Source organism: Megalobrama amblycephala, linkage group LG5, assembly GCF_018812025.1.
Source record: "Megalobrama amblycephala isolate DHTTF-2021 linkage group LG5, ASM1881202v1, whole genome shotgun sequence".
NCBI classification, from domain to species: Eukaryota; Metazoa; Chordata; class Actinopteri; order Cypriniformes; family Xenocyprididae; genus Megalobrama; species Megalobrama amblycephala.
In genome coordinates, this window is record NC_063048.1 from 39009507 (window position 1) to 39026400 (window position 16894).

At 38.0% G+C, this 16894-nt stretch overlaps 1 protein-coding gene and 1 long non-coding RNA gene across 2 annotated transcripts in view; both read left to right on the top strand.

Annotated features, from left to right (window-relative positions):
- The window catches only part of asap2a (ArfGAP with SH3 domain, ankyrin repeat and PH domain 2a), a 28322-nt gene extending 13858 nt beyond the window's left edge, over positions 1–14464 (top strand). Inside the window, exons 14-23 of the mRNA XM_048190278.1 lie at positions 61–176; positions 689–756; positions 853–960; positions 1653–1881; positions 6732–6878; positions 7977–8097; positions 10473–10531; positions 10655–10734; positions 10881–10994; positions 13105–14464. Of these exons, the coding sequence (XP_048046235.1) occupies positions 61–176; positions 689–756; positions 853–960; positions 1653–1881; positions 6732–6878; positions 7977–8097; positions 10473–10531; positions 10655–10734; positions 10881–10994; positions 13105–13179 (1117 nt within the window). The 3' untranslated portion in view covers positions 13180–14464. The remainder of the gene's footprint in view (positions 1–60; positions 177–688; positions 757–852; positions 961–1652; positions 1882–6731; positions 6879–7976; positions 8098–10472; positions 10532–10654; positions 10735–10880; positions 10995–13104) is intronic.
- A 1009-nt stretch (positions 14465–15473) lies between these two features.
- On the top strand, positions 15474–16796 carry LOC125269327. Its single transcript, XR_007185080.1, has 2 exons — positions 15474–15818; positions 15975–16796. It is a non-coding gene; the product is annotated as an uncharacterized LOC125269327 (long non-coding RNA).
- Positions 16797–16894: the final 98 nt, after the last annotated feature.

Genomic DNA, 16894 nt, shown 5'->3' on the forward strand with positions numbered 1-16894 from the left:
ACGGAAAATTGAGATTTAATGTTTTCTAAATAGGCAAACTTGTGTGTGTTCTCCCCTCAGTTTAAACTTGGATAAGCAAACGGCTAAAGGAAGTACAGCGTTGCATTACTGCTGCCTGACGGACAACAGCGAGTGTCTCAAACTTCTGCTGAGAGGAAAAGCCTCTATAGACATCGGTATGTCGTCCCTGTTGAAACAGGAAGTTTGGGTGTGACATATTGGCAGGATCCCTTTCATGATGTCTTTAAGGATTCCCAGGCTCCTTGTTTTGTCTGGTTGCACTTTTCAGGGATGTTGTTCTCACACCATGGTCTTATTTTGACTGCTGGGAAAAGTTTTGTAATCCTGTTGTTGCTCTGTTATTAACAATATGTCCACAAGGAATGGGAAGAAAAGATAACACTGAGCCATATGTGGCCTAGCGGTTCTGCGTGTGTGAATGTATGTGGGTGGGTGAATCTGTGCCAGGGAATCTCCTCTCTCAGATCCCTGCCAGCGTCTTTTGTGAGCAAGCTGTCTGGATCGACTTGGCTTTGTCTTGTCTGTTAAGTCAAAATTGAGCACAGGAAACCAAGAGTACAGAATGTGGCGAGACCCTCATTCTTCCAGGCTTGGCGAATGTGATACTTTCTCAAATGTATCAAACCAGTTTATCCTCCTCTTGAAATGTGTTTCTGTGTATATTCAGCTAATGAGGCTGGTGAGACCCCACTTGACATCGCCAGGCGACTCAAACACCTGCAGTGTGAGGAACTGGTGAGCTGTCATATTGTACATTCAACGTTCTTGTAGTTTAATACCTGGCCTAGAAGGTAAGAACTGTTGCTTATGGTATGTATGTCTGTCTTTTAGCTGAACCAGGCACTCGCAGGGAAGTTCAATGCTCATGTGCACGTGGAGTACGAGTGGAGACTTCAGCATGAAGACCTGGATGAGAGTGATGAAGATCTGGATGAGAAGGTGAGAGAAAACTCAGAGACCTAAAGGAAAAAGTGTTTTACGTTAGATTATGCCTGACTAATACATTTGTGTGTATATGTGTAGATATTTAGTGGTTGCACTATTATTTTACCATTACTGACAATCCTCATTCTGGCTGCGTGAGATTCTCCAGCTTTTTGTTGTTGAGCAACCAAAGCACAAGCTGTTTAAGCTCCGCCCTCTTCTGGAAAGGGGGCCGGGAGCAGAAGCTCATTTGCATTTAAAGGGACACACACAAAATGGCATGTTTTTGCTCACACCCAAATAGGGGCAAATTTGACGAGCTATAATAAATTATCTGTGGGGTATTTTGAGCTGAAACTTCACAGACACATTATTACAGATTGATATTACATCTTGTAAAAGGGGCATTATAGGTCCCCTTTAAAAACAAAAAAAAAAAAAAAAAAAAAAAAAATATATATATATATATATATATTTATATAAGATTAGCTTTGACTGTTTGAATTGATTGAGCAGTTCAAAGCGCATATTTTGCTAATGACCAAATATTAATTGACCAAATAATAAGCGCTTTGTAATCATCTCAATAGTTACAATGTTGCTTAATTTTTATTTCGCCTGCAAAATCTTTGTTGTGATTTTTATTTTTGGAATATTCAGTGTTTTTACACAGTCACACTTATATCCTCTGACCTTTGTGTCTATAGTCCAGTCCTCACCGGCGGGACGAGAGGCCCATCAGCTGCTACACGCCGGGCAGTAATTCCCTTCAGCCCAGTCCGGCCAGCCTGGCACGAGATGCACGAGACATGGTCAAAGACAAGCAGCGATTCGTGCCCAACCTGGTCAACAACGAGACCTATGGAACCATTATCAACACCAACTCACCAGTCACCCTGTCCACCTCTGCTCCACCTCTACCACCCCGAAATTTAGGTACTTTACATTTCATTCAGTTAAAAAGAAAAAACCATGATTGAGAGAAGAAAAAGACCAGCCTCCTACACTTTATTAGGTACACCTTGCTAGATTGGACCCCCTTTTGCCTTCTGAAATGACTTAATTCTTCATGGCATAGATTCAACATGGTGCTGAGAACCTTCCTAAGAGATTTTGGTCCATGTTGACATGATAGCATCATGCAGTTGCTGTAGATTTGTCGGCTGCACATCCATGCTGTGAATCTCCCATTCCACCACATCCCAAAGGTGCTCTGTTGGATAGAGATCTGGTGACTGTGGAGTCAGTTTCAGTATAGTGAACCAGTGTTTCCCCACAGGATTTTGTGAGACTGTGGTGGGTGGACACCGCTCCCTCTAGGGGGGGTCCGGGGGCATGTCCCCCCAGAGGAAAATTTTGTACATTTTAAATTTAAAGGCATAAATCTGGTGCATTCTGAGAGCAAAATTTAAGTGACTAGATCAATGAAGAAATGTATTCTCTTGTAAACAATTTTGTGCTCTAAAAGTAATTTATTTATTGGTGATGGTAGGGCACATTAGTCACATACACAACATAGAGTAGGCTAAGTGATAGTTCATAAGTGGTCAAACATGTAGAGTATACATTTAAACCATTAAAAATATGTAGCAAAAGAGGTTACCTTTGTTGAATTAATTTATTAAAGGGAGCCTGTATCTATATGTATCTGTATTTGTGGAACTAATGGTCACTCTGATTTGTTAAACTCAATCCAGAATGTACTAAACACACTACTTCATTATAGAGAAAAATAACAAATGAATAAAAATATATAATCATAAGCTGACCAATAAATAAATAAAATCTAGGTACAATAATTCAGCAGCAAAACGTATGCTAGCCTAATTCTTTTCTTTTTAATAAAATCTAAATATGTTAATAAAAATGTTTAAATTACTTTTTGTATTATTATGATATGAAAAAACGTTATATTTGATTTATATTTATAAATGAATGTAAAGAATTATGTATTTATAATAATATAAGATTTAAAGACGTTTATTTTAAATGTATTGTGCAGATTTTTAATGGGGCAACAATATATGATAGGATAGGACAGAACAAAATAGGCTATTAATAATCTTTCAGTGTGCAAAACCATGATGATATGAAACGCTTCATCACAGCAGCACAAAGTCTAGTTAATGTATGGGAAACACTGGTGAACTCATTGTCATGTTTAAGAAACCAGTTTGAGATTATTTGAGCTTTGTGACACCGTGTGTTCCTGCTGGAAGTAGCCATCAGAAGATCTCTGGTAGGCTGTAGCGTTTTAAACGATGCTCAATTGGTACTAAGAGGCCCAAAGTGTACCAAGAATATATCCCCCACACCTTTACACCACCAATACCAGCCTGATCCATTGATACAAGGCAGGATGGATCCATGCTTTCATTTTGTTTATGCCAAATTCTGACCCTACCATCTGAATGTCACAGCAGAACTCAAATGTTTTTCCAATCTTCTATTGTCCAATAGCCTCAGTTTCCTCTTCTTATCTGACAGGAGTGGCACAGGTGTGTCTTCTGCTGCTGTAGCCCATCTGCTTCAAGGTTTAGCGTGTTATGCGTTCAGAGATGCTCTTCTGCAGACCTTGGGTTGTAACGAGTGGTTATTTGAGTTTTGCCTTTCTATTGGCTTGAACCAGTCTGGCCATTCTCCTCTGACCTCTGGCATCAACAAGGCATTTTCGCCCCCACAGAACTGCCGCTCACTGGATATTTTCACTTTTTCTGACCATTCTCTGTAAACCCTAGAGATGGTTGTGCTTGAAAATCCCATTAGATGAGCGGTTTCTGAAAGACTCAGATGTTCAACTTCACCTTTCTTCCCCATTCTGATGTTCAGTTTGAACTTTAGTAGATCGTCTTGACCATGTCAACTTGCCTAAATTCATTGAGTTGCTGCTATGTGATTGGCTGACTAGATATTTGTGTTAACAAGCAGTTGAACAGGTACACTGCCCTCCAAAAGTTTGGAAACGCCCTAGAAAAGAGTGGGTTTTGGACAGTATTGGCATGAATCCTTTTTAATTTGTGATAATTTTGCACTGATAAGGGACAACACAAACTACAAAAACATATTTTATTTATTATATTCCGATTTGGAAACTTAACAGGATTTTATGGGAATTTACTGGAATTTAAGGAAATTAATTGGAAATTTTGGGAAATTTATACAGATTTATAATATTTATATAAAATGTATCATATAAAAACAAATGTAAACATTTTTTTTGGTCATAACTTGAAATAACAGTTATTTATTTTTCGCATTCAATTAAATCTAATTTAGTAAATATGTAAATTAAATATATTTTTATTGCAGCAATTGTTATGTGTTATTTATTTCAGTGTCACATGATCCTTCCAGTCTAATTTTGCTGATTTGATGCTTATTTGTTATTATCGTTGTTGGAAACAGCATGTTAGAATGATATCTGAAGGATCATGTGACACTGAAGACTGGAGAAATTATGCTGAAAATTCAGCTTTGATCACAGAAATAAATTATATTTTTATGTATAACAATTATTATACCATTATTTTAAATTGTAGTTATGTTTCACAATATTACAGTTTTTTTTCTGCATTTTTGATCAAATGTGCATGTTATGGACTGGGGGAATGCACAGTGTATGCAGGGGGTGTGGCCTCAATAGTCCTGCAGTAAGTAGTGTGCTGTGTGAGGAATGTGCAGGGTAAAAATTAAACTAAAATTGCATTAAATATGGTTGTTTTAACCAAAATTATGTTGCAAGATGTTTTTTTTCAATTACATTTAAGAACACTGTTATAGGCTAACCTGCAATTTTGCAAATTCCCTGTTTATTCCCATTAATTCCCGTTAATTCCCATGGAAAGTTTCCAGCTTTGAAAATTCCCGGAATTTTGCAACCCTAATTTTATTACATAAACAGTTTATATATAGAAAAACCTTAAATTTTCAATTCATCAAAATATCCACCATTAGCAGCTATCTGACCTAAACTGGGTTCTGATTGGTTCTTTGTATTCCAAACTTAATTGGCAATCAATTGTTGAAGCTATTAAGGTGTAGTGACCCAAAATCTTTTACAAACTTGGGCCAAGTTTAATCTAGTAACCAGGCATCACAGCATGTCTGATTTTGACATGTATATATTGCCATTATTATGTAATCAAAATGAAAATTATTATTGCTGGTCTTCAATGATAATGTCAAGTTACTTTAATGTATTTGCACCAACAAATTAAAAGGATCTATGCTGATATCATCCAAAACCACACTTTGCCAGGGGTGTTTCCTAACTTTTGGAGGGCAGTGTATGTCTAATAAAGTGCCCGGTTAGTGTGTATATAAAATGTCCAGCATACATTTGAACTCCTTCAACTACTTTTTCCTTTAACAAATGTATTAATATGTATAACTGTTAATGAAAAAATGTTCTAAATATACACAAAAAAAGCAACTGATTCTGCTAGTCACTAATGCTGTTTGATCCATTATGATTAACATTCAGGCCACAACAGGCAGCTGTATTTTTAGCCTCACAAATGTCAGGTCTCAAAATGGCAGAAATCTCATTTGACCTGTTCTTGAATTCTCACCCTCACCCAGTTACACTGCAGAGCTCCATGGCAACGGCCGTGTGAAGATGCTGACCTATATGTGCGCTCCCAAAGTCTCTGGACAGGGAGCTGTTATGAGCTCAAACGCTGGGCAGCAGGTTTCACATGCAGCTGCAGACTTTCAAACGCTTTCAGAAATGTTCATAAGGCCTTACAGGTCTGTTAAGGTGACATAAGCTAGATGCCAGTGTACAGGAAATTGTTAAACTCATGACTTGTCTGTCAGAGTTTCAGTCGGATAAAAAAGAGCTGATTTCTGTGTTAGAACAAGATGTTTTTCTCTTGAAGTGAGTCCCATAGTTCTTTGCACTCAAACGACTGTGCAATAAGGGTTGCACAGACTAGTCGACTTTAAAGGGGTCGTGAATTGAGAAATCAACTTTTCCTTGAGCTTTGCATGCTTTGCAAACAGAATTTTACGATACTAACTCGACAGCAATGCAACAACATGTAAGTAACTGTGTTCATTCTAATGCCTGATCTGATGATTCGTTTATAGTCAGATGTTCTTTGTCTGTGTCATTAAATCAAACCAGTGACTAAACGGTCAACTTCACGTTGTTTCTCTTAGTAGGATGAAAATAATCTGTTATTTAAACGGTGATTAAATTATACACAGAAAGCGATCAAAGAACGCTCCCTTTACAATCGCTGGAGCTGTCAATCAAACAGCGCAAATTTATAATGTACTAAAAGTTTTTGAGAGAGTATAATGTATAAATATAAATGTAATCTGTGATACTTTATCTGTATCTGATTTAGAATGAGCAGAAATCTGTGAGAAATATAACGACCCAAAGACAAAAGAACTGATAAAAATAAACTGTTATGTAGGAGCAATAGCCTTGTGGGCAGCGCTGTGTCATATGCTATATGCTGTAGCTGTGCACAAGGCAACCGCGCTCGAGGTTCATTAATGACGTTCATCAGCGACTAGTTGACGTCGACTCGACTTTAATCACATAATTGATGACTTAAAAAAAAATCTGAAGTCATTTAACCCCTACTTTACAATGAGCTGTATTCTTAAAGACACTAATGAAATTAAATGCATAATGGAGCTCTGCAGGTCTGGAGAAGGTCCAGTGTCCAGAGAAAGAGTAAACAAAAGCGCTGTCCTGTAGACCACTCTGAAGTCACTCTCTTTTCATCTGACATTTAATCTTTTTTCTTTTTCTCTTTTCCTACCCACAGTACAACCGTCTGGTCTTTCTGGAATGGCTCAGGGATCGCCCGGTTGGAAACCTGGCTCCCTAGATCTGACCGGCAGGCAGAGATCTTCCTCTGACCCTCCCAACATGCATCCCCCAGCGCCCCCCTTACGGGTCACATCCACCTCCCGTGAGTTGGCTGTACATGAATGAGTGGATGAACTTTTGCTTGAGGCTGAGCGGCTCTGTTTCACGTGGTGCTTTGTGTTACGCTTTAGATTTGCTTCCGATTGTTCTTTGATTGATCCTGGATCGGCTGGTTTTGATGTCATGACACAGTGGTGTCTAAACGTTTGAATATTAATTAGGATATGCTGTGTTTGAGTTGAGATGTGAGTTTGTCTATTCGCATAGCCTAATTAATATTCATGAACCAATACCAGGAATCAGGCTTCAAAAATTCTGGTCTACAAGTTGATGCTTTCTGATTTCCCAAACAATTTCAGGACGAGCACGCTGTCATTCTCTTTCATTCATTTCATGTCTGTTTGGGGATTTAAAGCTCAGTAGATGCTCAGATCTGTCTTTTTGTTCTCTTAATTCAGGGTCAAAAAGTTACTTTTAACGGTTTGAAATAGCTTGAAATATCAAAACAATTGCAATGCTATTTAAGCCAATAAGTATATTTAATATCAGAATATTTTAAATGTTTTATTGGTAACACTTTACTATAAGGTTTCATTTGTTTACATTAGTTAATTTATTAACTAACATTAACAATGAACAAAACATTTTTTGTTCATTGTTACAGTATTAATTAATACTGTAACAATGAACTTGTTAACATTGTTACAGTATTAATCAGTATTAATCTTTGCTATTGTTAGTTGATAAAAAAATACAGCTCTTCATTGTTTATGTTAGTTCACAGAGCATTAACTAATGTTAACAGACACACACACACACACACACACACACACACACATCACACACACACATATATATATATATATATAATTGTAACTATGCTCAACTCTATGATAATAATAAACTATATAAAAACTATAGAGCTAACAATTATATTTAATATCAGTATATTAAATTTTAGTAACACTTTAGTTTAGGGTCCACTTCTAACTATTAACTAGTTGCTTATTCACTTGCATATTACCAGGATACTGGCTGTTTATTAGTACTTATAAAGCTCATAATATATTTCAAATATTGAAACGTTTTTTTTTTTGTAATTGCGAGCATGTTTAACATCTATTTGATGGTCTTTCTGCAGTTCTTGTACCCAGCGGTGCTCCCCCTCCTGTGGCTAAAGCTGCCAGTATGATGGAGGCCAAGAATATACAACCCAAACCCGGACAGGGGCCTCCTGGTCAGAACATCAACCGGGCTACAAGGTCAGAATACTAAATAACCCATGACCACATGCACACACATGTACACAAATGCCCTCTGACAGTCCTGCCCTATAGGACAACACAGTCAGACTCATTATAACTGCAGTTAGCTGCTGGTCCTTTAGTAGAGCTTTCTCCACAGTGTTTGGTGAATCTGACTCCTGTAAAAGGTGAGCTTGCCCTTATCTGAATGCAGAGGTGGAAAATGCCTATAGGGAACTGCTGCTTTACCAGGTCATTAATTCCTATTCAAGTCCTCATTCACGCACACAGTGCCAGAGGACGAGACAAGTAGGGCACGCATCTGAGCATGACCTGAGCCTAAATATTGTAACTGTTAGTACTGAATAGGGCTGCATGATTAATCGAAATTATACCAAACACGATTTGACAAAGGCTACGATCATTTTCGTTTTTTAAGCGCAGCTTGTCAGTGAAGCACGGCTCTGTGATCAGTAGTAAATGCTGTTCCATCTGAAAGCCAGAGGGCGCATTTTTGTAGACCAATACCCAGAAGTGAGTTAGCATTTTAGCACTTCCAGTCAATGGGGTTTTTGGTTAAATGGCTGAAATATCGCCGTGGTTTACACAAGCTCAAGATACTTTCACGTTTTTTTTACGACATAAAATACATCAGTATTTATCATGGTCCATGATTTTTCTTAAGCTGTTACATGTCTTGAAAATGACGGCTGCTAAAAAGTAGCTAAATCAGACTACAGAGGCTGTCGGCGACATTAAACGTCATCACGCCGAACAGGTAAGCTCAGTCCACGTTTACAGCCTTATGCTTAAAACTGCGCTCTTACAAACTATTCTTCTAATTCAAACATTCAGGGAAAATATCTTTAGATAAAGACTGAAAGAGTTGTTGGAAGCTTAGTGGTGGTGATGTTGAAGTATAAAGTATATTTTTAATGTAATGCTAATCGACATAGCCTTCATCGCTGTATCCACCTTATTCCTGACTAGCCTACTTCGTTTCGAATTATGGGTTGCACTTCCGGTTTGGGGAACTTCCATTTAAAAAGACTGAAACGAATCGTTTCAAATCATAGGGTTGCCCTAAAAATAAAGCTTATCCGTCAGTTTGACTGAATGAGCTGTCAATGTTTCTTTCATGTTTTATTTTCAGACATCATGAGAATAACGTAACATTTTATAACAAGAATATTTATGGCAAGAGCTCTTTTCAGTCGCTGCTTTCATTAATTCAGTTCATGAACATTTTTATTAAGGCAACGTATATTACATAGGCCTAATACAGATATATATCACTATAGTTGTATTTAACCTGTCCCGACTGTTTACATCTTAACGGAAGTTACACCCACAATTTGCGTAAAGCATCATGGGGCGTAGGAATAAAGTGGATAGAATACTATGAAATATGTTTTGTGCCTTATTCTAAGAAGCCACATCATCTCACAGAAGGATGTTATTTCAAACACTCAACTGATGTTATGAAGTGAGTTTGGAGTAAAAACATGTTATTAAATGTCTTTTGTTGGACAAGAGGTTCTTTTGAAATGCATGTTATAAGCAACTCAAACTCGCAGTCCTTTCAGATGGAGCAGCATTTACTACCGATCACAGAGCCGTACTTCACTGCGCATAAAATAAGTCACAGCTTTTGCAACTTCATAATCGCACTAAGCCAAATAGTTCGGGACCGATTCTATTTGAATTCTCACCCCACCCAGGGCTCGCTTGGACATCAGCTGTTGAGTCCCTGGAGCTCAAGAGATCCAGAGAGCTGAAAATCTCTATGTCCAGACTTCCAGTGATCTATCACGGTCAAATTTGATTTCTCTGACCGACCAAAGTGAGCCCTGGGCGGCTTAGGCATCAGCAGTTGAGCCCCTTGAGCTCAGAGATCCAGAGAGAATTCAAAATTGAATTCTATGCCCACCCAGAGTGACTCAGAGTGGGCCTCATGACAGGGATGTGGCCCTGGAGCTTTTCTGCTGTTCATCAGATATGTGGTCACCCTTGCCCAACACTCTGATGGTGGGTTTTCAGAGACCCTAGGCTCTGGCGTTACCTCCAGGGTCGCGGGCGAATCTGAATTACACCAGGAAGGGTGTATCCTCCCCGGATCAGCCAAGGGAACTTTACTGGGCTGGAACTCCTCCATGGATTCCCTTGAAATTTTAACCCTATATAGATCTCGAGGAGCCCTTTTCAATGAGCCCAGTTGGCGGTTACACCGCCGGGTGGGCCGAAATCCGAATTTTCAAAGTCAGAGAGGAAAAAAGTCTATATCTGCCGAAACTGATTTCGAGTTAATTTTGATTAATCGTGTAGCCCTAGTACTAAATATTACAAGAACTGTACACACAATATTCACATCTCTTTTTTCTTGTTGCTTGCAGCGCGGACAAAAACTTCAGTAAAAGCACACTGATGCGCTCCGGATCCATCGAGAGACCAGGTAGATGTCAGAGAAACCATGTTAACTGTAAGTTGATTGTTTTAGTAAAAGGCTTGCGGCCATTATTGTATTGAAAAGGCAATGTTAATAGTGATATAATTTCCTGTTTTTTTTATTAAACAGCTAAAGAAGTTCCTGGAGGCCCCCAAAACACCACTGGTCAAACTCTGCCTGCTACCCACATGCCCAGGAAAACGTACCTGGTATGTTTAACCACAAGAGGAAATTCCAGACATGTGAATCAATTGAATTCATGATGGATACTGCCTAATATGCCATATTTACTGTGTGTGAGATAAAAATTGACATGTTCTTGTGTTTCCAAACCTGATCCGTGTGTGGTAAGCAGAAGCCGAAGCGTGTGAAGGCCATGTATAACTGTGTGGCTGATAATCCAGATGAGCTGACGTTCTCTGAGGGAGAGGTCATTGTGGTGGACGGTGAGGAGGACCAGGAGTGGTGGGTGAGTATCAGACTTCAACTCTGTAGATGACACATTTTATATAGTAACAGTGGTATGAGAGAGAGAACCAGAGAGGAAAAGTGAGTTTACCATATTTCCCTTCCTATTACTGGCTGGTTGTTAATAAGTAAACTTCATTGAGGGCCGCGGTCTGGTTCAGTGTCTCTTGCTGGAAAACAAGCAGCTGGTCTATATTCAGTCAGTTGCCTTCGTTCCCACTGGCTGTGTTTAGTCAATCATTCTCCATGGAGGCTCATCAATGGTAAGGCTAAATCCCCAAATCTCTGTGTTCCTGTGTGACTTCAGGGGTATTTACATAAGAATGCGCTTCAGTGGGTTCAAGCTGCATTTCCTCCTCACTTTTTGTTGTTGCTTTTTCTTTAATTGACAGTATTACACAACATTGCACATTTGTAATATTCAGATTAACACTAATGTAATTTGTACAGAAAACTCTGTATAGGCCATTTTTTTCATTGTTGTTGTTTTGTTTGTACTATGAAAAAGCTGAATTACTAAAATAAATGTGTAAAATATATATATTTTTATATGATAGATCCACCATTATTTTAGTATTATTTATATATTATTATGGTATTTATTAAAAATTTGAATTCGATTTTATTTTTATATTTAGATTTTCAGTAGTTTCATGTGCTTTTGACATTTTTATTAGTTTTTGTTTTTTAGCTTTTAATTTTTTTAATTCTATTTTAGTTTTAATTTTAACTTTTTTCAGTTGTCATTTAAGTTTTTTTAAGTTGTCGGTGCCGATAGCCTCGTGGTCAGCATGCCGACATATGGCGTGGTTGTCCCGACTCACGGACCTTTCCCGATGCCCGTCCCCCTCTCTCTCCCACTCGTTTCCTGTCAAAAATCTTCACTGTCCTATCAAATAAAAGGCAAAAACGCCAAAAAAACGGTTTACATATTTCATCTAATATTGATATTTTATTTCAGCCTTATTTCCATTAAAGGTGCCATCGAACGTTTTTTTACAAGATGTAATATAAGTCTAAGGTGTCTCCTGAATGTGTCTGTGAAGTTTCAGCTCAAAATACCCCATAGATTTTTTTTAATTCATTTTTTTAACTGCCTATTTTGGGGCATCATTAAATATGAGCCGATTTATGCTGTGCGGTCCCTTTAAATGCTGACGCTCCCCACCCACGGAGCTCGCGCTTGCCTTAAACAGTGCATAAACAAAGTTTACACAGCTAATATAACCCTCAAATGGATCTTTACAAAGTGTTCGTCATGCATGCGGCATGCATGTGTCGGATTATGTGAGTATTGTATACTGTTATATTTTTTACATTGATTCTGAATGAGTTTTAGGCTGTGCTCCGTGGCTAATGGCTAATGCTACACTGTTGGAGAGATTTATAAAGAATGAAGTTGTGTTTATGCATTATACAGACTGCAAGTGTTTAAAAAATGAAAATAGCGACGGCTCTTGTCTCCGTGAGTACAGTAAGAAACGATGGTAACTTTAACCACATTTAACAGCATTAACAACATGCTAACGAAACATTTAGAAAGACAATTCACAAGTATCACTAAAAATATCATGTTATCATGGATCATGTCAGTTATTATTGCTCCATCTGCCATTTTTCGCTATTGTTCTTGCTTGCTTACCTAGTCTGTTGATTCAGCTGAGCACAGATCCAGACGTTAATACTGGCTGCCCTTGTCTAATGCCTTTCATAATGTTGGGAACATGGGCTGGCATATGCAAATATTGGGGCGTACACCCCGACTGTTACGCAACAGTCGGTGTTATGTTGAGATTCGCCTGTTCTTCGGAGGTCTTTTAAACAAATGAGATTTATATAAGAAGGAGGAAACAATGGAGTTTGAGACTCACTGTATGTCATTTCCATGTACTGAACACTTGTTATTTAACTATGCCAAGATAAATTCAGTTTTTCATTTGAGGGCACCTTTAACAAAAATTATTTTAAATAGTTTCCGTTAACAATTACAACACTGGTTAAATCACGTTTATCTGTTGTATTGGTATAATGACAAAAAAATATATATATTAATAAATAAATAAACTATTTTAGGAACATTTCTAACATATTTTCTCCTGATTGTTTTGTAGCTGGGCCACATTGAGGGAGAGCCAATGAGAAGAGGGGCATTTCCTGTCACATTCGTGCAATTCATTATGGACTGAAGGGCTGGAGATCACAGACACCTGAGTTGGACTGATGACGGCACTTCTCTGCCTCTGTGTGGCCTCACTAACCATCATCATCATCATCATCATCATCATCGCTGTTCCCTTTGTCGTGAAGCTTGTCTTCACTGAGCTTCCACTAATCCCTGCTCTCACCTGGCTTGAGCAGAGTCACTGGAATATAAAAGCTTCCTGGGCTTTGGATTTTTCTTTTGTTTTTACGTTTGTGGCCTAGATATGTTGCAGAACGATGGTTTGTTGCAATAAATGCACTTTTGATTTAATTTATCATGACCACAATGCTAATGAGATGAATGTCACCAAGATGAAGGTTTTAGTCCAAGATCATTCACATCCTTATTCCTTTTAGACACAATAGATAGCGTAAGGTTGATTTTGAAGTACAGTACCCATTATCTGTGAATACAGTCTTATTTGCCCACATTCCATGTCTGGCAAGGAAAGGCAGAAGGATAATCTGAGAATCACTGACTTTCGAGGACTTGGTTGGAAAAGACAGCTTCGTCAATGGTGCTAAGCCAGGAATATGCTACGAGAACTGTCTGCCTTCGGAGGGGGAGCTCCGATGTTCCCATTTTCACACTACCTGCTCCAGTGCTGAGTGTATAAATAGGCGTTCCACCACTCGCATCTGGGAAATATCTGAAGTGCACTGTGGATGAAAGAGATGGAGAAACAGACAGACATAAGAGCACGTTTGTGCTGGCTAAGGGACAGGGAACATGGAGACTGAATGAAAGCAATCTTGACCCTGTACCTGCTGGGAGTTTTGAGCGCCGTGACAGTCTTCGTGAACATTCAGTGGCATCCAGGGAGAGGAAAGGAGCCAGTGAAGAGCATCAAGGAGGTTTATTTCTGTATAGATATTTATAATTCTGAGCTGTCCTTCTGTGTTCTTGATTTAGATGCTCTTATTGATTTTAATGATCCTACCTTGAGAGGCCTGTGCAACGGTGTCATTTCTCAACTGGCTCATTTTTTCTTAAAGCAATAGACCAAAAATGAACATTTGGTCATTTACTTACCTTCATGTTCTTTCAAATTGTGCAAAAGAGCATGTACTGCAGAATGTCCAGAGTGCTTTTTCATAATGGGGACTGTTAATGTTAGGCACTATAAAAGTGGTCCCTAAGATTAATTTGCTATATTCCAAGTCTTCTGAAGTCCTACTGTAACGTTGTGTGAGAAACAGACCAATATTTAAAGGGAAATTATTTACTCATCCTTATGTCATTCCAAACCTGTGTAACTAACTTCTGTGGAACACAAAAGAAGATATTTTGAAGAACCAAACATTGCATTCCTTTGTATGGACAAAAACAACATTTCTCAAAATATCTCCTTTTTTGTTTTGCAGAAGGTTTGGAAAAACATGAGGGTGAATAAAAAATGACATAATTTTCATTTTTGGGTGAACTATCCCTTTGAGTTGTTATATGTTAAAAATTAAATTTGGCTTGACATGAAAAACCAGTGACATCCAACTTGGCACGTGTCATATTTGAAACAAACAAGTTTGAATGATATTTGAGAATGATATGTGGTCAAGGGGGAAGATACTGAGTGTGTAACAACTTTAATTTGTCTGTCTTAGTCAACATATGGGATCAGCGTACTTGGCATGCAGTGCATGTGTCATATGGACCACATTTGCAATTTAACTTGTAGTTTTTTGGAGCTTGACACGTTCGTCTCCATTATGAAAAAAGCACTCTTGACATTCTTCATAATTCATTCTGGCTAGTTCTGCGGAAGACAGAAAGTCACACTGGTTTAAAATGGCATGAAGTTGAGCAAATGATGACAGTATTTTCATTTTTGGGTGAACTAATTCCTTAAGATGCTCAGTGTGTAGAACATGAACATGCTGAATAGTGTTTTTAGCTTGAGAGCACTAAAACCTAGTCATTTTAACAGATTCCAAGGTGTCAGTTTGAGATATGAATTATACACTGGTCAGCTTAAAAAAAGTCGCTGTTTGGATTTAAATAGGCAAATACTTAAAGGCACAATATGTAAGATTTTTGGATTAAAATATTCAAAACCACTAGAACAGTGTTACATATTTTATTGACTTGTGTCCCAGATGTTTCCAAAAATGTTTAAATCCAGAGAAATAAGCAATTTTAACCATGTCCATGTGTCGCCTATCAATGACATCATACCTGCGTTACCCTTGAGTAGAAATCATGGAAACACCAAAGACGCATTCATATATAATGTGTTTTATTAGACAAGGGAACAACTGTTTGGATACATTTATAGACAGAAAACTAATTATTGTTAAATAGCACAACACATTTAATCTTATTGTTTGAATCTCGTTTTCTTGATCTACAGCAAGTACCATGTTTTACCATGACTAATATCGATCTAGTTTACTGCAGTGTGCAACGAGTGTCTCACTGCAGCCGCAGAGGAAACGCACAGAGTAACGTTATTACATCATTTTAAATGTATCTAATATGATGAACAGCGCTACATTACCCCACATACGCTTGACCAGAGGAAGATGAAGATATCTCCCATGATTCCACGCTCAATCTTGGCATCGTCAAGCCACGCCTTTGTTTTGAATAGGTGACCTCTAGTGGCGAAAAATTACATTACATATTGTGCCTTTAAGAGTCTATGATCATAGACCATGTAGGAAGACACATCATAGCACCTGGAGTCCAGACCTTAAATTCATTGAAAGTCTTTGGGATGTGCTAGAAGAGACTTAATTGATGTACCATTTACTTTAAATTAATTTAAGGTCTGGACTCCAGGTGCCATGATGTGTCTTCCTACATAGTTGTTTAAGAAATGAAAAGCTACACACGCCATCAAAGAACTGCTGCCAAACGTATAACATGCTAGAAACATAATGATCACTGCAATAATGATCCAGTCATAGACTCTTAAGTATTTGCCTATTTAAACCCATACAGTGACTTTTTTTTTTTTGTCCGGACAGTGTATTTCCACCGACCAGGATGTGCCCTGAATCTCCCAGCTTTGGTTGGCCAGATAGGTGTTCCCTGTACCAGTAATATATCTGCATCTCTTACTTTTTCTAGCGCTCTAATTGTATTCCAGAGGAAATTAAAATCCCTCATGTCATTTTCCCCTCACAACACTTCTCTTAATCCTTTCTAAAGCTTTGAAATGCTCATCCATCAGTAACTGTGTGCAGGAGCGTTTTTAATGTCATGAGTGTTTGATGTGGTTGCAGAGCAACTTAATAGAGTCTGTTATGTAACTTTTAATTACAGTCACGTTAGTCTTGATTGAGCTCGGACCAGAGTGATCTGTAACTCGCTCAGTGACGGGATGTAATTATCCTGTTCAGTTCACTGTATACGGACGGCACCTGGCCGGCTGTGATTGTAAATAAATGTAGACTTTGCTTTGTGCATATTTAATTGTAAACAGAGAGCTAAACTGACAATGACTGATGTTTTGTTAGATAAGACTGTTACAGTACACTTAACTGAGATGAAAACAACCTCTATTCACCCATTGACCATAAATGTCATTGATGCTAATATATAAATATATGTACAAATAAATGGGAAAACTGGAATAAAAAAAAAAAAAATGCAAATAAATTTCTTGTTCATGTTGTATTATTCAGATATGTTTTTGTTATTAAAGATTAATCATTTGAAAACAGAGGGCTCAATAGGTTGAAGTGCACTGCCATCTA